We start from the raw sequence: 21,152 nt of genomic DNA on the forward strand, positions 1-21,152 counted from the left end.
GGAGGTAAATCCACTAGCTAAAATAAGTAACTAGTGTCAAAAAAGCGAGTGCGTTTCCAAATATTAAGAGTTAGTAACCATTTTGTACAAACGATGTCGATTCGGGACCTCTTGTTGACAGTTTGTTACACGGAGAAGTGTGATCTTCTTCCCGATGCCTCGGAGTTGGATCTTCGCTCGTGACTGTGATCTACGCACAACTTTCTACGCTGCCACTGGGGCTTCGTCCTTCTTGCCGCTTCCACCGCTTCCACCCTGCCGGCGGCGCTGTAACCTAATCTGAGGCGGTTGTCATGGCGAACGCGGAGGCCTATCGTATGCCAGTCTAAAGATCAAATTATACCCTCCTGGCGTTATCGCTCGCTCGCAACGCCTCGCCGTTCGTCAAGGCAAGGACCGTTGCAGTCGACGTCCGGCCAGGTGAGTGATGTCGAGGCCTCGCTTTTCAGTACTAACATATTAAACAAAAAACAGAACATTTTGCTCGTAACTTTTGCTGTTATTGTGTAAACATGGATGCGAAGTTCCTTGTATATATGACTGTAAATAGAGAAGGGGATTTATGTGTGATCAATAGCTAGAGCTGTGCTATCGAACTTTTCGTCTTTAAAAAAATAAAGGAAACAGGTTTCATAAGTGGGTTGGAAAGGGTTGGAAACTGCATTTCAGAACGCACTCAACAGCAACACAAAGATATGTCGTCCGGTGAATAATAGTCCTATCAAAGTCGCAAGCGCGAGGGCGTAGTTTCTCGAACGTTCTTTATTTCTACGGGCGCTGAATCGCAGAAAACGTTCACTAAAGTTGAATGCTCGCACCCACACCTCTTGTAAAGCTTCACAAAACTGCGTAAATTAAGTGTTGTCCTGTTTGCATGTACTGACAGTATCGACAACCTTAGACGTTGAGTGTGTGCTGGCACTCGTACTACACCACTTAAAGGGGCGATGCAACAATGTTTGTACTTTGCGCAAATACCGCTTAGAACGGATCCCTGACACTAATGACATATGAAACACGCGTTCGTTTTTCACCCCACGCAATAGAAGTCCCAGAAACAAATTAAAGAAAAACGAGCAGCGTTCACCCCCTCAAATCGCAGCCAGAACAAGCGGTCACGTGATCTGGAGCCGATTATATGCCGCCAATGTAGATCATAGCCTCGCGCTGGGGTTGGCAAAGCACAGGGCACGCGCTGAGTTCCAGATATTGTTATTGCTCGGCTATTGTCGTCGTTGCAGCGATTGGACACGGGCCACTACCCGAATGCTTCTCGAGCTAGTAATTATCACGAGCCCAAATCGAGTGCCCACTCAATGCTCGGGTTCAATCTATGAACAGCCTTCAAATATCGTCATATGGGTGTACTGCGATCCCACGTTACGTCATGACATTTTGCAAAGGAGAGAGTGAATGAAAAGGATCGCTTTTGCCTTTGAAATTACACCGCAACAAAGGAGTTTCTTGGCCAGCGGAGTTCCGTGCGAACATTCTTGACTCCTACTAGTGCCAGTAAGCTCGTGTATAGTGAAAAACATTCCAACTGAATATCGTTGCACAGCTCCTTTAAGCACATCATTAAAATTATTATACTTAATAAACACTTCGTAATTCTACCAACATCTTTTGCTATTCTCAACATATTTATACTTCCTTGCACTTATCTTCTTGGGCACCCATCGAAGCTGCGTACGCGTTATTTTCCCTTTTTTTTCCGAAGTGACAAGAGGGAGGCGACTCGGAGTGTACACAATATATGTAGCTTGCATTGACGTCATATTAGCTTTCATTGTGGTTGCTTTGCTGCTGATAGGGTGGCCTCTGAAGCATGCATTTCGATCCACCGATGTAGTTTTTCTCGCCAAGATGAAGTAGGAATGACGCAGAACGACCACCAGCACGGGTTGATGACGTCACGTCAAAGCCATGTAAAGTATCCGTATCGTATAGATATAAAGAGAGAGAGAGAGAAAAGTATTGATTGAAAGAGAGCACTTAGTCCGATCCCCAAGCTCGAACAGGCTACTCCGGTAAGGGAACCCCTGTATCGAAAGGCTCACTGAACTTGTCTTTCGCGACCTGGAGGCAATATTGGAGATACGAAAAACAAGCGAGAGCCAGATTGTTGCTAGCCCCGAGCAAGCACTCTAGCACTTTAGCGTATTGCCAGCATCAAACCTATTTGCTCCAAAAACAAAGATCCTTTTGATACGGGCGGTATTTTTTTTTTTTTTTTGCTATCTAAGCTGCAGGAGGCTCTGTAAAAAAGCCGGTACATCTAAAGTATCTCTTGCACAGTGGCTAGTGCGTCAAAGTATTTAGATTGCACCGGCAGAGTCAAATGTTCGATTCAGAGATCGAAGCTAGAAAGTTCGCTTTCTTTCCGGATTATATTAAGTGTGATTGCGATAGTATACTGTTATTCTCGAATGTGCTAATGCTATGAATAAAAATGGCAGCTGCTGAAACAAGAGCAACTTGTTATTCGGAACCTCCCTTATTTCCTGTACTCATTATAGTCCCCACATAAACAACGGAATGCACAACACATTATAGTCCCCACATGAACAACGAAAGCGCGCGTAGTGTACAAGAAAAAAATATCTATGGCAACACGTACTGCTCGTTTCTTAGCTTTTGTTTTCGCTATCTATGAGGTTGCCATCAACGGCGCGAAGTTGTCCTAAACTACGCTCCTCCAGTCTACAGTACATGCAATACTTAGTCGTGAGCTGTCGGCCATCTCTTGCTAAGTTACACGAGCGCGTCTGAGCACCGGTAACGCGAATTGGACATTGATAGTTTTGCATATTGAACATACAAGATAATTAAGTTACAAAAGTTATCGGTCAAGCGAATTTTGTCTACACAATTTAAAAAGAAACACCACCAGAACTACCTGACACTCTAAACAAAGGGTGGCACTCACCTCATCCAACGATGTTTTAGTGAACGCCCGACTCATCCTCGAAAGACAGACACTTTAGCGAATGGTCGGCCGCCGCGAAGCGGCGTTCACGGGTGGAGTAAACGCAGGGGGCGGGGGAGGGGGGGGGGGGGGGGGGGGTTAAAGCTTTACTGAAACGTCAGTTCGCTCAAATGACCGTTGTTCGCTAAAACCTCATTCCCTCATTTGTAATGGACATCTAAATTAATATATATATGTAATAAAGGTTCGTGTGGAGCTGTGTTATTGTATTTTATTTAAGCCGAACATATTTCATATTTAAATCGGAACCTATAGCGAATCTAAATTGAACGTTCAAACTTTAGGCTGTTTTAGTCTTCGTCCTACCGTGCGATGGACAACAGCCAAGAGACGGGCCGCCAGGTTCTATCACGAGCAAATTAGAAACCACGTGGTATACTGCTCCAATTAACGTGCATATCAAATAACCGTGCACTGATAACACGCCGAGATTGGCTTTTGACTGGACCCGGCGGTTCATAGCTTTGACTGCAGTTCATCGCAGGCTGAGACAAACTGTAGTGAGCATAGTGCAATTCCCTACAGTGTGTGGTAAGCTTCTAGCACGCTCACGGTGCTGAACTTTCTTTTCATACTTCTGTCTGAACGTGTATGTTCCGAATATTGAATTTCGCATGAACGCAATTTAGAGCAAAACAATGATAGTGAAATCTATATAGCAGTAAAGTCAAAGTTAAAAGGAAGCAGGGGCTTACTGCGTTTTCATTGTTGTTGTTGTTTTTTGTTTTGTTTTTTGTGTTTGTTTTTTACTAAGTTTAAGCCTTCATACCCGTTGAGGACACAATATTAGTCGTGAAAAATATAGAAAAACAACGCTTTGGCTTGCCATATATTATATTCTCTGTGATGACTAACATGTTGGCTGAGCCTATACAACCGTCAAAATGTGGCGGCTCAGGTTGTAACGGCGTGTCAGGTTTTCTGTGGAGCTGCCAAGAGTTCTGACACAGAGAGTCATGTCAGCAGAAAAGGAGAGTTGCCTGCCATGTGCGAAATGTTTACCCGCCCCCTATTGCGAAAAAAAAATAATTCCCAGTTATGAGTCCATCGTTGCTAGCTTATGTTAAGGCCTTGCTTATCCCTTATCTTTCACCTTTCTAATTTATCTTACTTCGAAGGTTCTGAATACCACCCGCTTCCTTTTTTAGGGCCACAACGGAAGTTTAAGCAACCTCTCCACGTTTCATGAAACACTCGGAGACACTTAAGTGACTGTATAATGAACATTCACTCCTCGGTGTCTTATCATACACGTGAGAGTCGTTTTCTTTAATTTTTAAGGAGTAAAAAAATATTTATTTTTAGCTTTATCCATTTTACACGTGCATATTAACACAATTCTGACACATGTATACAAATATATAACGCTAGTGAGTCAGAAGCGTAGGTGTCCTGAATTTTCGCAAGCAGAATTAAACTATTCCTCTCCGTCTCCTTCCAAACACTTCATGGTTCATGCAGAACGAACCGTATAGTGATCAGGGCATCGACGTCCTTGGGATCAAACCAGAGTAGCCCTAATGCATTTCTTGCGCTGGAAGGAAGGACTGCGCACGGTGGGACTGCGTCAGCGCTTAGCTTGGGATCAGATACAGTCAGTGCTTCGGGGATCGTTCGACTTGAAGTCTGTGTCCAGTTACTCGGGTGACGAGACTCGCCTAGCTCTAACAACATTCGGGTTACATTTCGAGCCCTCTGCTTTCGTAGCCTCAGCGAATGAATATGAGAAAACCTTATACTACTTTTTTTTAACTACAAGGTACAGCAGGCCACAGTTTGACCGAAGTAAGATTGATTTGGCCGAATATAGCTGGCACTAAATCACGCGGCCTCTTATTCTGGCTGCGAGTTAAATAGATAAACGCTGCTCGCTTTTCTTACCTGAGGACGGAGAGAATTAGTGCACGCTCCGTATGGTATGACCATAAAAAAAAATCGATCGTTATTGAGCGAAGGTTAAAAAATTGTTCAATGTAAACCTTTTAAGTGGTAAAATATGTTTACCAGTGCATTCTTTTTATGAAAGGTCAAACAGAGTGGTACGTGTATGTCACAATAAAAAGCGAGTTAATTACAGCCCTTACGCATGAGCGCTAATAATGGCACCAACCAGGTCGACTTTAATTGAACGGTTATCGTGCATGCAAGTGAAACTTTGACAATTCTGCGATCATACGTACATTCCCACGCGAGCAGAGTCACGGCAGCTGTCAGAGCACCCTGTCTGTAACCGCCTATGCAGAGTTCCACAGAAGGACTCCTGTCAGGTGCTATTCTAATGTTGATGTGTTTGGAGTTTACCTTACTTGTGGAAACGGCGAGTCGCACCATTGGATTGTACTTATCACATGACAGACTGAGTAAACTACCATATCGCTAGTCAAGAATGCCATGTGTACGGGCTGCGCAAGTGCTCGCATAGATGGGAGTACCTACTAAAGCTATCAGCTCGCAGTTGCTCCCTACGGCCACAGAAACCTAGGTTGAAAGCTTACTTTCGGGAACTTTTTAATGAAACGTTCTCCTTTCTCTTTTCATGGCGCCATGACTTAACCGCTCGATGTTCTGAACAGTTTATATGGCAGAAAATAAACAGCCGTTACATATTGGCTTTGTACCCTTGTGGCTTAATGTAGCCGCAGGTTCAATTCATAGAACAAACATATAGGTATAGGTGAAGTTGGTATTTATGATTGGGTAAAAGTATTTATTTAATTCGGCGACTAAAACATGAATCTGCAAGAACAAATCAGAAAAGAGTTCGGTCGCGATTGCGAGCAATGCTTATTGCACCCCAGAGCACGCATTGTGGAATGCGGAGATCCTTGAACACGATCTTTCTTGGTTTTTGTTTTTTTCTTTCAAAAATTGTGTTATGGCACTCAAGTTCCCGGAAATCCCGAATATTAAAACGATGTGTTTCTCGATTAGGGTTCATCCGAAAAGCGATACACTCGAGTGTGACGAAAAAGCGTTACACGCAGACCAGGGCAACCTAAAGCATACCCAGCCCCATAGCAGGCGATGCATAAACATTCAAAGAAAATGCATGTTTTAGTCATAATTAAGCATACGTACTCGTACGATTCATTATGACGTAATTATTTGTACTAAATTTACCAACCGGCCCAATGGGAATCGTACTCCAGACCATGCGATTCGCAGCCCGATGCCTTTGCTTAGTGCTACAAGAAGGACTTTAATGGGCACTCAATCAGCAGAACCTAGTGTTACTCACGGACGCTTGCGGGAACAGGCGACCGTCGGCGTGCGCCGGCTTTCGAATCAGGAGCGCAGCTCTCACACGATCCACCGACGTCACGGGAGAAATCATAACGCGTCAAGAAATAGCAACAAGGTAGTCAATAGATGGAGTAGCGAGTGCTTTAAACCTCCTTCCCTCGCTACTACTTCAGCTACCACAATGCAAGAACATTGGAAGCTCAAACAGTTGCGCGCACTCTCAGGAGAAGCAGAATCCGCGGAAACTTCTCATTAAAGCATGTTCCTCACACGCACCATTCCTGAATAAATATAAAATTTCCTCGATAATTTTGATAACCCCGAGAAGCACATAACTGTCTCATGCGTGCATCGCATCCGAAACAAACAAAGCTTCCCGAAACCGAGCAAAACAAATCATAATGCATGCAAAACGCATTCTGTGCTTCCCAGGTTAATCAGACTGATAGAGACAAGTTTAAATTTATTTCTCACAGCTAAACAGATGTTCGCAGTAAAAACTATCATAATATCTACATGAAAACATAATTTACTCTCCTCGAGTTTTGTTTCGTGTCTAGCCTGACACACAATATTTTCTCTTTTTTTTTTCAGAATACATTTTTCGTCATGATGTCTACTTGGGTAACAGGCGCCACGTTATGGAGCCTCGTTCTTTTTTCCGGTGTTCGGGGCAACATTTTGACCGATTTGCTGACTGGTGCAAAATCCCAAGACGTTAACAACACTGTAACTCAGAGCACTCCGGGCCCGTTTCTTACGACCCCGGGAAATATGTGCACTTCCTACCAGTGTGGTTGCTATAAAGGAGAGCCACCGAAGAAGATCGACTGCTCTTACAGAAAGATCAGCATACTGAACCGGCTCGCGCTGCCTCGTGAAGTTTACGAAATCAGCTTGTCCGGAAATAATCTTTCCAAGATCTTCGACACGTACTTCTACGCCGGGCCTGGACTGCACGTACTAGATCTGTCCCACAATCCCATCGACTTCGTGGCCATCACGTCGTTCCAGATGTTCACGCAGCTCAACAGACTATCGTTGTCTCACAACAGGCTGACGTCTCTGGACGAGCAAGTCTTCAGAGGACTTGGCCAGCTGCAGTCTCTCGACCTCAGCTACAACAGGCTGTCTTCCTTGTACCCCAAAGATTTCGACTACCTCGAGAACCTCAACGAGCTCAACTTGGCACACAACCCGCTGCTCGAATTCAACGGAAACGCGTTCAGCAAGCTGACATCCCTCAACAAGCTCAACATTCAAAGCACCGGCATCACGAGCTTCAGGAAGACCGATTTCGACAGCCTGACTAACTTAAAGTGGCTGGACATCAGCGGCAACGGGTTCCAGAACGTGCCGCTCAAGGGCCTTCACAAGCTGAGTCAGTTAAGTTACCTGGACCTGAGCCGGAACCCGATTCGAACGATCCCACCGTACAGCTTTTACAACCTGACGTCGCTGAGGAGCCTCATCCTGAGGTACATGGTCGACTTGGTCAGCGTCGAAGCCCACGCCTTCGGCGACGTGGCGAGTCTGAAGATCGTGGACTTCAGCTTCAGTCACATGCTTGCCAGAATAGACGCGAAAGCCTTCGCGCTCAACTCTTCGGATGCCAAGATTGAGCTGGACGAGTTCTACGCGCGTCAGACGGCCCTGGAGACACTGTCTCAGTTCCTCCTCAACTGGGACTACGTGAACAAAGTGGATTTCGGCGAGAACAACTGGAGGTGCGACTGCTTGCTCGAGTGGATGCCGCACATCGTGCGAAGAGATGCACTGGACGGAAAACTGAGGTGAGCTTGCCCTCATTTTTTTATAGCCGACATGTCCCTGAATGTTCACCGAATGTTGCATGGGCATGCGCTCATCAGGACTGCGGTCCAACAGTGGCCGCCGTCATTGTGCAGAACATTTTAGTATTTATTGGCATAAACATAACGATACTTAGGAATCATAATACTAGTTATCATTTAATTGACGTTGCAAAAAATATTGAAACTTTGCAATGCTCATAATAATATTTCACGAGTGTTTCTGTAGATAACAGACGGATGATAAATTAATGTCTCCTAGAAGCTTCAGAGTGGGCACCGACGCTTCGTTAGGACACTTAACTCCTTCAGAAATTTGTGTTTTTTCTTGTTTGCTTTTTTTATTTTTTTGCTGTTCTTTTTTTTGTCGACCTTATTTGTTTCGCTTGACCTCTGATATCATTTTTTTTTTCAGCTTTGACCAGTTGGGGAAGTTTTGTATGAAGTAACTTTTATGAAGTTTTGGTTGTTAAAAAGAAAGCATCTTTAAATTGCGTTATTAAAAATTAAATATCAAATATAAATTATGAAGACGCGGCTCCCTACCCAGTCTTGCAAACTTCTTCCTCAACAAAAAAAAAAGATCCTTTTTTTAGTAAATTTTTTGAGGTGTTTTGCTGCTTTATTTTGTCACTATTTAAAGTAGAAATGACACGACGAAAAACAAGAAGCACTGGCGCCTTCTTGACGTGCACATTTGGCCATCCAAAGACGTTTCGAAAACAAACAAATTAATTTGATGTATCCATCTAGATTCAGATATTTATCGTCTTGGTGCAAACATTATTTAATTTATTTAGAGGCCAGTACCTATGAGCCCCCCAAAATACCTATAAATAGATAGGCACACGCGCTACTTCACGATGCACCATAAAGGGAACGATGTTGCGTACACATGCAGCTTTATTTAATGACAATTGGGTAAAAGTTTCGTTGTTTTTTTTTCTGCCGCAGACTAAAAAGACATCATCAGGGATAAGCCGCCTGAATGCTTAAGTCACTTGCAAATTTTTATGAGAATCTACGGAAAGATAAATGAAATGATCCAGTCAGCCCATATTTAGACAACATACAGAATTGAGTGGGCTATACGCACCTTTACTTAGATGTTAGCACCTGAAAGTATTAAAACTCTTTTTTTATGCGAGTTGTAGAACACTAGAGAAAATTTAAGTTTATAGTTTTGTCGCCATGCTTAGGAACATTAAGAAACGTATTTGCGATTTGAAACGAGTCAACTAGTGGCTGCACTGTGCATATCTATATATAGCTTTAAAAGCTTTGCAGCAGTGCTACTAATGAATCAAGTGGAGCCCCTAAAATGGAACGAAAGCAGCAAATTACAACGCATATTCGAGTTTGGAGGGGGCCCAATATCAGCAATAAGATGAAACGATCGTGAATTACGGCGTAACTTTGAAAAGATCCTCGCTCTGCCACAACGACCCCTCTTCTTGCATTCGTCGTCCCGCTTGCCTATTTGTACGCATGTACACTATATTAAAAAGCTGTGGCTTCGTAAGAACGCAGTGAATCTGACCTATCCAAGGGGTCACCAACTTTGTGTACAAACACAGAGACGTAAATAGCGAGAGTTGGTGAATTCCGGCCTTGCTACCAACCGAAGGTGATAGAAATTTCGGCGTCTCAAAGCAGTTGTTAAAGAAGCATGGTCTCTAGCGAAATAAAAAAACTCTTAAACTGCTTGCAGTACTGCGCCATGCGAAATTATCACCCGAAACGGAACGCCATTAATGCTGGTCATACTGTAAATGAGGTAGATAAAAAGCCCCGGAGCGGCTACCACAACTCATACAATGTGAACCCAAAAAACATTTACAGTGCACTGCGAACAAAAATTAGCATCGGCAAACGCTCGATTTTTACCCAAATGTACCACTATCAGTCCGGACCAGATTCCAAGGCTTCAGATGGCTTGCCGTTACCTGGTTCATAAGTTAAAAGCAATTTTCTGAAAGTTTCAATTTAAAATGGGTCCTATTTCAGGTAGCCGACGGCAGTCAGCTTAATGATTCGCGGGCTGTAGTAAAGAGGTAATTTGAGCTAGTTGGTACATGACTAAGATTAGCGCACAAAACGTCGGAGGAAAAAAAAAAGCGACCTTTTGTTCTACTACTTTTCTCTTCCTCCGAAGTTTCGTGCCCTGTTGAATCTTATTCGCGGGCTTCGATCGCCGGCCGTCATTTTTCTAGTGAAAATTTCACAAAACCGGCAAACTCTGAAACTTTGGCATTTGGTCCGGACCGAGCGCTACATTCGGGCAGAGATGAAGCGTTCGGCGATGCGCAATTTATTTTTGCGGTGAAAAACATACTGTAACATTTTTGGGGGCACCCTATTTATGTCACCAAACATGTTCATATTACCATCTTGGCAAAATAAAGTCTATCAAATATCTACTAAAAAAGATTTAAACGGTCAGCATTTATTTTTAAACTAGAGTAATAAAAAAAAACTCAGTACTTTTGTAAATTGTGCATTTATTCTGCAATCACCGTTTGACCTAAAAGGGATTACGTAACTAACGGCATACTTTATCATAGTTTATAATAATCATAAAAGTTGATACTTTTCCTCCCTGTGCATGATGAACTCCTTCCGAAAGACTGGCTTCTGTCGCTAGCTGTGGAAACTACAAAATGGCGGACTAAAACCACAACGTCACGACGCACTTTAAGCGTTTGGTTGGATTAGAAAGCAAAAAACATACTCAGAGAAAAAGGTGATGAGCGCAGTGACGTTGCACCTTCCAAGCTGTTCGATTGGCTCGCCAGCGTAGGCCGAGCTCCGACGTCCGCTATCTCATGGAATGGCTTGCACGTTCCACGATAGCACTTGTTCCGCCATTGTGCAGTGGTTTCAACCTTCGAATAACCGGCACGTGACTTTCGAAAGGGAATCTATAAAGTACTAAATTCGGGCCCTCAAAAACACCTCCCTTTTAATTTCGGTGGCAAATAGCTCGCGACTTCCTCTCCCGCTCCTCAGGTGCGGCAGCCCGAAAAGTCTCGAAGGGCGGCTGATCGTGAAGCTGAACCCGGGAGACTTCCAGTGCTTGGACAGCGTATCCCTGGACCACCCGAGCTGGAGGGAGGTCAACGTAGCCATGAAGGTGGCCCTGGGTCTCCTTATCACCATCACCATCGCCCTGGCCGCGGTCATTTTGACCCTCCTGTTCTTCAGGATCCGCGCCCAGCCCCACATGTACAGGAGCCTCAAGCAGAGATTGGGATATGCAACCGAAGACTAAATGCAGCTCCGCCACCTTTTTCCTACGAACTCGACCAGCTCCGTCTCTGTTGAACTTTGGTTTCGGAAGAAAACGATTGAATTTGACACACCCACCATCGCGGTGGGAGTGCTAAGTTGACAAGGTGGTGGAAGCTACATGCTCGCCAGTGTAATCAATCGCCTGCCTTTAATAGACGAAACCCGCCCTTTTTCTCTCTTCGCCTTGCGAATGTGTGCAGAGAGCGAGATCACGTGGTCTGAACAGACGTGGTGCAGAAACTAACGAGCAAGTAGATACCACCGCCCTGTCAGTTTAGCACTGAACGATGTACAGTTTGGGCCTCGTGGCAAGTGACGTGGTCGTATGTATCGAGTGGAGTGTGTGCACAACAATGCGTTCGACCTTTTTTTTTTTTTTTGCAACCGACGTATTTAATTGATCGATGACTCGTAGGGAATGAGATAGCAGTGCTGACCGTCGTGATGCTGGATCGTAGGCGACACGTAAAGGCAGACCGGGGTAAACTTACAGTGACGTACCTGTCCGGTTGCTTCAGCTAAGTCACTGCGAGACTGAAACCGTTCCTTCGTGTCTGCTTAACCTCCTTGTGACGAAGCGTTCGGGACGCTCACTTGGAGCTTTGGGACACGTTACAAATGCTAGAATGCTTTGGTTTCTAATGGCTGTAAACATGGGATGCTCATTCGACGAGTGATTTTTACTATCCCGTATAATCAACCCAAATGTAAGTCGAGGTAATTCATTTTGGTGTACTCGTTACACTAAAATCAGTGATATTCACCGCCCACCCACACACCCTCCCTCCCGCTTTTAAACTCGGCACATCCTTATTTCTTAATCGCTCTCGCTCTGCGTTCTTGATGTTCTTAAAGAGACACAAAGTGACCGAAAAAACGATCGTCAATTTTTTCCCTCTTTTTACTTTGAGTTTTGCTGTCATCAATAATGCTAGTATGGTGGAGAGTGCTATTCGAGTCTCCGTTCTTGAGTGTAAAGTGTTTTGCTCTTCAATGCATACCGTGTATTAGTAATATGTGAAAAAGCGCTGCTCGTTGGCGCAAATTATGCAGAGAGCAAGCCGTCTGATTCTTGCGTAGGAATTGCGGTGACGTCAGAACGACGCTGAGCTCTGATTGGCTATGATTCAAAGGGTAGTGGGTAAACCTCAATGCTAAATGCCTTGAGGCCTACCCACTAGCACTAAGGTCTACCCGCTATTTTTTTTTTTTTTTTTCAATCACCCAATCAGAGTTTGGCGTTCTGACATCATCGCAACCCCTGTGCAGGAAGCAGACGAACTTGCGTTCCGCATAGGCCAGTTCACACAGCCCTTTTCTTACGCTACGTTATGTTACAAGAACTGGAGGCTGGTTTACACACACATTTGCAACGCTTGCGTTCGCATGCAACCAAAACGATCGTAACGACAAAAACACCGCAGCAGCCGTGGCTCATGGATTGCTTCGCGAAGCTACCGCACTTGCCATGCTGTGTACGGCGAATGCTTGTCTCGGTGACTTTGTCGTTACGGTCGTTTCGGTTGCGTGCGAACGCAACCAAGCAGATGTGTGAACCAGCCTTTACGCCTGCTTACGTCGAAAGCCACTGGGACATCCGTGATTCGTATGAAACGTGGCAACCAACTGAAGAAGCAGCCTTGCGTGAGACGTATACGAAGCACGGTTGTCTTGGTGGCAAGCGTCCATGTGTGAATAGGCCTTATGTCGTCGGTGTCCACAAAGACGCTAGCTCGTTTACAACAAACTCTTTAGTACCACCGAACCCTTGAACGTAATCGCAGTATGTGTAAATAGGCCTGTAAATGACCACTGGGATGTTTTTGTTTGTACGCTGCTTTAACTTCAGGGATCCTCGGATGAATGCTTTGGAGCGGGATAGTTTTGCTTTTGTCACTCCGTTTGCTTTCGTTGCAGAGAAAACAAATCGGAGTGTGGATTCGAATTTGGAATTGAGCATCTGCTTGGAGGGTATCCTTGTAGTACCCGTGCCACACGGGCAACTCGAATGTCATTTACAACGAATGGCATTTGTGCAGTGGCGTAGGCAGGGGGGGGGTCCCGCCCCCGAAATGGCAAAGCTACCCCCCCCCCCCCCCCACGGAGCCCGCTCGCTCCCTTGCTGGCGCAGTCGGTTTTAGACGAGGCACGGAGCAACGGGGGAGCGCGAACCATCTCCAACTTATATGCTTTCGGGAAAATCGTTTGTGGTGTAGAAAATGCTCAAATTAATAAAATATGCAATATTGCTTCTTTCATGTTTGTTCGATGGGATGTGGAACTTGATCTGAGATATATAGAAAACGGATATTTCGAAACATTTGTGGGGTGAAGGATGACAATTTCAAAGCAAAGTATTACAAACTATTTTCACCGAAATACACAGTTCAATCAAACAAAAGCGAACATAATAAAACGAATACAGGGTGATAATATAAAACAATGTCAGTGATGTAAGGAATAATAAATGAATTGTAAAAAAACAATTGCACTGTAAACAACGGGTGGCGCTGCGCTCCCACACGCCTTTTGTGATCAGAATTACGTGCTTTCGACTAGAAATTACTGCGAATAAAAATGTAACTGTGTCTAGTTATATTAGAAAGCGATTTACAGGTTTTCTAGATCATCTCATTTATGCCAAGCGCCTTCACATCAAAATGCAGCCGCCTGCGTTCACGGAAAAAAAAAAAAAAATACCCAGGACGTCCTACGCTTGAACTTTAATGTCCCGGTGAACATTAAAAGCGCTATACTTCGTTTCAGCTAAGGTCCAGACGCAGCCGATGCTACAAGTGCGAGCTTTAGGCTTTCAGCGTCCCTGCCAAGCACGCGCACTCGTTCGGTGCAAGCACTGTTCAGTGCCACATGCACGAGCTTGTAGCATCGGCTGCGAAACGAAGTATAGACCGAGAAGTCGCTCATTCGAAGTGGACGCTCTCAGTCATGTTTTAAATCGTCGTCGCGAAGAGAACGAGCGCTCAACTTCTGCCGTTAGGCAGAGTCGCTAGGATCATGAGGAGACGATGGACATTCTGAAATAGGGCATCCGGACAGAGGGCGGCCACCTGTATACCACACACGTGACGGTTGTTTAATCTATTTTTGGCGAAGTTTCTTTCACGTTGCAAAAATCGTCGCTCACGGATGCGATGAGGTTCGTCCTGCTTTCTGCTTTGTATGTTGAGGTGGCATCCGATGCAATTTCTTATTAGATTATTCTCTTCGTTGCACGGAACATCAGCAACTTCGAAGAGACAAGCCTTCATATTCTCACTAGGCATAGGTGAAAAGGTAGTCAAAATCCTTTCCACGTTCGGCGTGTAGTTTGTGCGTGGTGCGTCATGTCATTTCTCCGAGTGACGGAACGACGAGTTCGGACTGATGACTTCTCCTTACCCCGAGGGTATGCTGCCTGCTGCCTTTAAACCCCGCTGAAACATAAAGTTGCCTAGCAAAAATAAGACTTTCTTTTCTTCTGAATCTGGTTCTGTAGCACGAATTTGTTAAACCTTCAATAGATAATAAATTTTGGTTTTCTGATTGTTCAGAATTACCTTCGCCCTAAATATGGGCCCCTAGTGTTTCTGAGTGGTTGGTTGCTCCAATTTTTCAGCGTTGATTTTTTTTTTTTTTTTGCTGTCTAATTTTGTGAGGACAGTATAGCTATTCTTTTGTTTTGTTTGGCCTTCACGCGTTGGTAATGCAGTGCCATCTCAAAAAAGCGGAGGGAGTTGTGTGCTGTGAGGAAACTTTTAAAGTTGGTAGGTCGCAACTATGACATGTTCAGTGAGCAACCACGCCCGTAGTCCTGTAAATGAAGCCTGCACCGTTTTGAAAAATGACAATGCAGCTTTACACGTTTTATCTTAACAGCGCCTCCCTAATCTCTGCCTGAGCGTCCGTACCAGCGAGCTCACCACGCGTCATTGCGGGGGGGGGGGGGGGGGGGGGGGGGGGGATGGGGGGATGGCGTTGAACCCTTTCCGAAAGAAACGTCGGGCTACGCCACTGCATTTGTGTGATTGGCGAATCAGCTCGCAAGCTGTCGCGCGTGGAAAGCGCTGATTTGCCGTCCGCTCAAATGTCATTCGTTGTAAATGCATTCGAGTTGCCCGTGTAGCACGGCCATTAAGCAATTTGCTCTTGGAACAAGGATTAGTTGCTTTGTCAGAAATATACAAAAAAAAACATTTTTTTTTTTTTTTGCATGTTCTTTCGTTTTTTACTCAAAAAAGAAAAAAAAAGCTCCCAAAAGTAGTTTCAGGGGTTCTTCGGCTTGGGGGGGGGGTCGAAGTTTTGCACCCTAAAAAAGTTATTTTAAGCGCCCCCTGAAAGGGTTCTTTGTGAAGATCTGTAACTGGTTCTTTTACGCTCTTTTGTTGATGCAAAACAGTTCTTCATCGCCCAGTTGCCTTTCTAGTACGCAAGGGGGCGATAGTGCTTGAAGGGAAACCCTTTTTCCTGAGCTGAAATAGTTCTTTGGGGTGTCAAAAAACCTTTCCAACAAGTTTTTTTTTTAGGGTGTAGGTTTTTACTTAAGCCACTAAGCATGAATGAAGGGGTATAAAAAAAAATCCGATCTCGTAGTAATTAATATTTAAACTCTAATGTGCCGCAATTATGTTTAACATTTATTTCGAACTCCGATCCGTCTCATGGTCATGCTTTCCTGTAGCGGCTATTTTAGATACAGATTGGTGTTTTATGGCGTAATATCTATATTTATTGTGCAAACAATAAATGTGAAAAGCACATGTCTGTCATAAGAAAACGTCGATAGTAAACAAATAAAGTCGCCTTTTTTGGTGGTAAGAAGGAAGTGTCAATCAATCAATATTCTAAGAGCGTGTAAGTTGATGCCACTTAGTTGTGTGTGCTTTCGCGAGTGCGTGTGTTTATTTTATTTTTATAATTTTCCACTTCACTGCATTTGGCATAATGAGCAAAAGTAAATCGTATTTAAATAAAGGCGAGTGTAAAAATAATATCTCGATTAACTTTTAGTTTTCTTTCATCCAACACGAACAGAAAGGTTGTCCCAAAAGTATAGACGAATACATCCAGAGATTACACGACTGAAAAGTAAGAAAATAAGTATGAACTACGACATAACAATATTCGGCTACTGATAACGCATATTGTTTGAACGTATTATAATGCGAAAAGGCTACCTGTGATGCGAGTTGAAGTTTTTTTTTTTAATGAATAGTAAACCCATTTACATATTCAAATTGCACGTGCAGAACAAATCGTTAGGATGAAGCAAGCTATAGCCAAGAATAAGACAGCGATCACGTTTGAACCCAGCTGTGCAATCTGCGTTGGGACTCTGAACACGTCCACAAAATGGCGCAGATAGCTATCTTTTTTGAGTCAACAGGCATTTTCTGGGTCTCAATGTTTGCCGGTCTCAGGCCATAGATCTCAACTATCTCTCCGCATGTCTCGCGAGAAAGAAAGCATGGGGGCTTTAGTCATATACAAGAAAAGAGGGATTTCGCATTCTGAGATCATTCTCCATGCGCAGTGGGATTTCGATTTTCGTCACTCTCCGATTAATATCGATGGCGCGCTGTCACAGCTGAGATTTGCGGCAGGATTCCTCCGAGTTGGAATTTTGTCGCAGCTTGGGTGAGAGCTTGGCTTGGCTTGAGCGCCTTGTGTTGTCGTCTTCTTACTTTGTCCTGGTCTTTCGGCGCTTGTCTTTTTCCATTATGAACCAACTGGCCCAACTCACCATTTTGTTACTAAAACTTCCTTTCGTCTAATCGCAGGGAGTTATGCGGCCGTTCTTGTCACGCAGCGTTTTTTTAGTGCTCCAGCGAGTTGTGGATGCGCCATCTCTTTTTCTGCTTTGAGGAGATAAAATTAAGCGGAATTAAACATTCAACAAGCAGAAAAGAAAACTGGACAAGTCTTCTCGACTTTCCTACTGTTGATATTTTTGAACCGATTAGCTGCAGTCTTCCCTTAAGGTCACTTTGATCTTCAGGTTCCTTTGAGGTTTGTTTCTGGCCTTTTATTTTCCCGCTAGCGGGCAAAATGACATCACGTGACCTCCACCAATCCAGTTTCTCCGCTAAATTTAGCGGGGAAAAGAAATAATGTCACATGACCTACACATAAATTCAGTTTCCCCGTTAAATTTAGCCGAAAAATTTACGTCACGTGAGCTCAACGCTAATTCAGCTTCCCCGCTAAATTTAGCGGAGAAAATGACAACAGATAACTTCGTCTTCTGACCTAGGCGCAAATTCAGTTTCCCCGCTAAATTTAGCAGGGCAAGTGACGTCACATAATGTCATTACACCTATAAGAAATTCAGTTTATCCGCTAGATTTAGCGAGAAAATTGACGTCACATGATTTCAAGACCAATGCAGTTTACCCGTTATATTTAGTAGGAAAATGTCACAGGACTTGGAGGACCTCAACACGAATTAAACTTATCCGCTAAATTTAGCGGGGAAAATGACGTCACATGGCTCGATGTCATGTGACCTACATACAAATTCAGTTTACCTGCTGAATTTGAATTGACACGTGACCTGTCGTGGCATGTTCAACTACGTTTTCAGGTAATCTTTTAATTAGACAGAAACATAGTTGGTTCTGTCCGAATTTTATAGTTTCGTTTCGTCGATTTTATTCAGCGTTGTTAGGGCCAGGAAAGTGTTTCCCCCAGTCGAACGAGACAGTGTGTTTTTAGAGCGAAGCTCTTAGGCGCCCGTTCCCTGGTTTCGAGGCGTCGGCGTCGCCGTCAACGTAACCGCCCCGCTAAATTTAAAGGGGAAATTGAATTGGTGTTCAGATCACATGACGTCAATTTTTCCGCTAAATTTAGCGGGAAAAATGACGTAGTCACGTGACTTTGTGTCGAGTCACTCATGACCAAATTCAGTTTCCCCGCTAAATTTAGCCGGAAAATAGATGTCACACGACCTCAACACCAATTCAGTCTTCCCGCTAAATTTAGCAGGAAAAATGACGTCACATGACTTGGTGTCACGTTACCCTTGAACAAATTCAGTTTCTCTGCAAGATTTAGTGGGAAAATTGACGTCACGTGACATCAACAGTAATTCAATCCCCCGCTAATTTTAGCGGGGAATTGAATCGATGTTAAGGTGACGTGGCATCAATTTTTCACCTAAATTTAGTGGGGAAACTGAGGGAGCAGGGGAGGGTATGGAGGAGGAGGAGCGGAGGGTACGCAGGAGGAGGACGGGAGGGTACGGAGGAGGAGGAGGGGAAGGAGGAGAACGAAAGAAGGAGGAGGGGAGACGAGGATGGATGAAGGATTAGGACGAGGTAGAGGAGGGGGAGGGGGAGGAGGAAAGAAGGAGGAGGGGAGAGGATGAGGAGAAGGAGAGGAGAAGGGGAGACGAGGGTTGAAGAAAGATTAGGAGGAGGGAGAGGTGTAAAAGGGAAGGAGGAGGAGGAAAGAAGGGGAGGACGAGGAGCAGAGGAGGAGTGGAGGAGGAGAGGGTACGGAGGAAGTGGAGGGGCATAACCTCCCCTCCTCCTCCTCAAGAGCTGTGCTCTAATTTCGCGTTACAGAGATTTATAAATGTCTTTCATTCCTCCTCCTCCCGTCCTCCTCCGTTCTATTCTAAACTATACTCGAACTATTTCGGTCTATCCGAGTCAAAAGCAGTCCAACTGTACGTAAGGGAGCGGTAGCACAAGACTACCAAATCGCAATTTGTCTTTCGATTTAAAACGCGTTCCAGTTCTCTTTTTGGGGAAGTGCTCGTGTGACCGGGAAGGAGGCATGGGAGTGGCAGAAAAGGGGGGCAAGGGGGAGACGCGAGCCGCACTTTAACACGCAGAGCCGCAGCTTGGCCACCCCTGATATATATCATAAAAATATCTAAGAAAAAAGTACTTTTTTTGTTGCTTAGTTTGTTAGAAAACTGGCACCGTTGTTTTTTTACTTCGTCGCAGATTGCTTTGACAAGGAGGCGGTTGGTGGAAAGTGTCGCAGATATATACGTACACATCGCGACACTGTTAGCGCGAACACGACAACGGCGCTTTTTTGCATTTTACTTCTAAATAGTATTTCCGATCACGAAATTTTATCGCTTACATTATAGAACTAAATGAGCTCTTTCCGCAGCAACAATAACTTGGATGACATCTCTTGGTTTCAAAGAGAAAAAAACTGGGAAAACCTGGCGATCACTTGATCGCGCTAAGAGTGTCGCGCTCTGTACTTTCTACTGGACAAGTCGCTTTCAGCCGGTGACGATTGCCAACAGCGACAACCGGCTCCGAGACCATAATAGGGCATCGAATATGCATATCTTACATGATGACTACAGATTCATCGATGGCGAATAAAAACGAGAACAAATGAAAGAAAGAAATGAATGTCACGGGTGGTGACCAAACAAAAAACAGGAAATAAACAGAAAGAAATAAACGTTTAATGTGGCGAACTTGTGCCAAAAAATAAAGAAGGAAACAGAAGAAAGCAGAGCGTCGCGGGCGTCGAAGTCGGCGTGTCAGCAGAATCGAGCGCTAGGGCGAGACTGACTCGACAAGGTCGCGGGCGGCCTCTTATCTAGAGTGCGCCGCTATCTCGAAGATTCGGCGAAAGCGGTTCGAGCGTCGCGTGATCGGGGCGAGAATGAACACGCACTTTCTAGAAAACAAAAGCAGGGATAAATGATAGAAGTTACGTGCGGTACATGAATAAACGGGAACTTTCTGGAGGACCGTGACCGAGCGTTGCTTTCTCAGCCTTGCGCGCGGCATTACTCCCCCCTTTAAAAGTGCATCGCCCCGATGCAGTGTAAAACAAATCAAAATAAAAAAGAACGATAAACTAAAGAGTCTTTTGGAGCACAAAAGGTCCACAGTCCTATCGAGCGTAGTACAGCTTCAGGCGCACGACGTGGACGACCTCAGGTCGTGGTGGGCGGCGTGACGATGTTCGTGTTCCGTCGGGCATCACCTCGTAGTTCAGCTCGCCGAGGCGACGAAGTACCTTGTATGGTCCAAAGTACCGTTTCAGCAGTTTCTCACTGAGGCCGCGGCGACGGATGGGCGTCCATACCCACACCCTATCTCCGGGCTGGAAGTGGACGTCCCTGCGACGAAGGTTGTAGCGGCCGGCGTCGACGCGTTGATGGTCTTGAATCAGGAGTCGGGCGAGCTGGCGAACTTCTTCGGCGCGTTGAGCAACCGCCTGGGCGTCGTCGCTCTCGTTGTCAGATGGCTCATGGGGCAGCATGGCGTCCAGCATGGTCGTTACCTTCCGACCATGTACCAGCTGGAAAGGGGTGAATCCAGTGGTCTCTTGAACCGCCGTATTGTAGGCGAACGTGACGTAGGGCAGCACCTCGTCCCACGTCTTGTGCTCTACGTCGACGTACATAGAGATCATATCGGCGATTGTCTTGTTGAGTCGCTCGGTCAGTCCGTTGGTCTGCGGGTGGTATGCAGTGGTTCGACGATGGCCGGTGCCACTGAGACGAAGGATCTCTTGCGTCAGCTGGGCCATGAACGAAGATCCGCGATCTGTAATCAGAACCTCGGGAGCGCCGTGCCGGAGGACGATGGACTCGATGAAAAACTTGGCGACTTCCACAGCAGTCCCTGAAGGAAGAGCTTTCGTTTCGGCGTACCGCGTGAGATAATCTGTGGCCACGATGATCCAGCGGTTCCCCGACGTCGAAGGCGGAAAAGGACCAAGTAGATCCATTCCGATCTGCTGGAAGGGTGTAGTTGGAGGAGAAATGGGCTGCAGAAGTCCGGCCGGCCTCGTCGGCGGTTTCTTGCGTCGCTGGCACTCGTGGCATGATCGTG

General features: G+C 45.1%; 1 protein-coding gene across 1 annotated transcript; it reads left to right on the top strand.

Moving 5' to 3' along the window:
- The first annotated feature begins 266 nt into the window (after positions 1–266).
- On the top strand, positions 267–11,711 carry LOC8027285 (tsukushi). Its single transcript, XM_002407658.5, has 3 exons — positions 267–420; positions 6,827–8,025; positions 11,053–11,711. Exons 2-3 carry the CDS (start codon positions 6,842–6,844, stop codon positions 11,312–11,314), a joined length of 1,446 nt encoding a protein of 481 aa, XP_002407702.3. The 5' UTR covers positions 267–420; positions 6,827–6,841; the 3' UTR covers positions 11,315–11,711.
- Positions 11,712–21,152: the final 9,441 nt, after the last annotated feature.

Source organism: Ixodes scapularis, unplaced genomic scaffold, assembly GCF_016920785.2.
Source record: "Ixodes scapularis isolate PalLabHiFi unplaced genomic scaffold, ASM1692078v2 PGA_scaffold0__279_contigs__length_252992795, whole genome shotgun sequence".
Lineage (NCBI taxonomy): Eukaryota > Metazoa > Arthropoda > Arachnida > Ixodida > Ixodidae > Ixodes > Ixodes scapularis.

What these genes read in the sequence shown, in the direction of transcription:
- LOC8027285 (XM_002407658.5), top strand. Translation starts at nt 6,842, where the DNA reads ATGATGTCTACTTGGGTAACAGGCGCCACGTTATGGAGCCTCGTTCTT. An exon ending in GCACTGGACGGAAAACTGAG is followed by an intron (nt 8,026 to 11,052) that starts GTGAGCTTGCCC and finishes CCCGCTCCTCAG; the next exon opens with GTGCGGCAGCCCGAAAAGTC.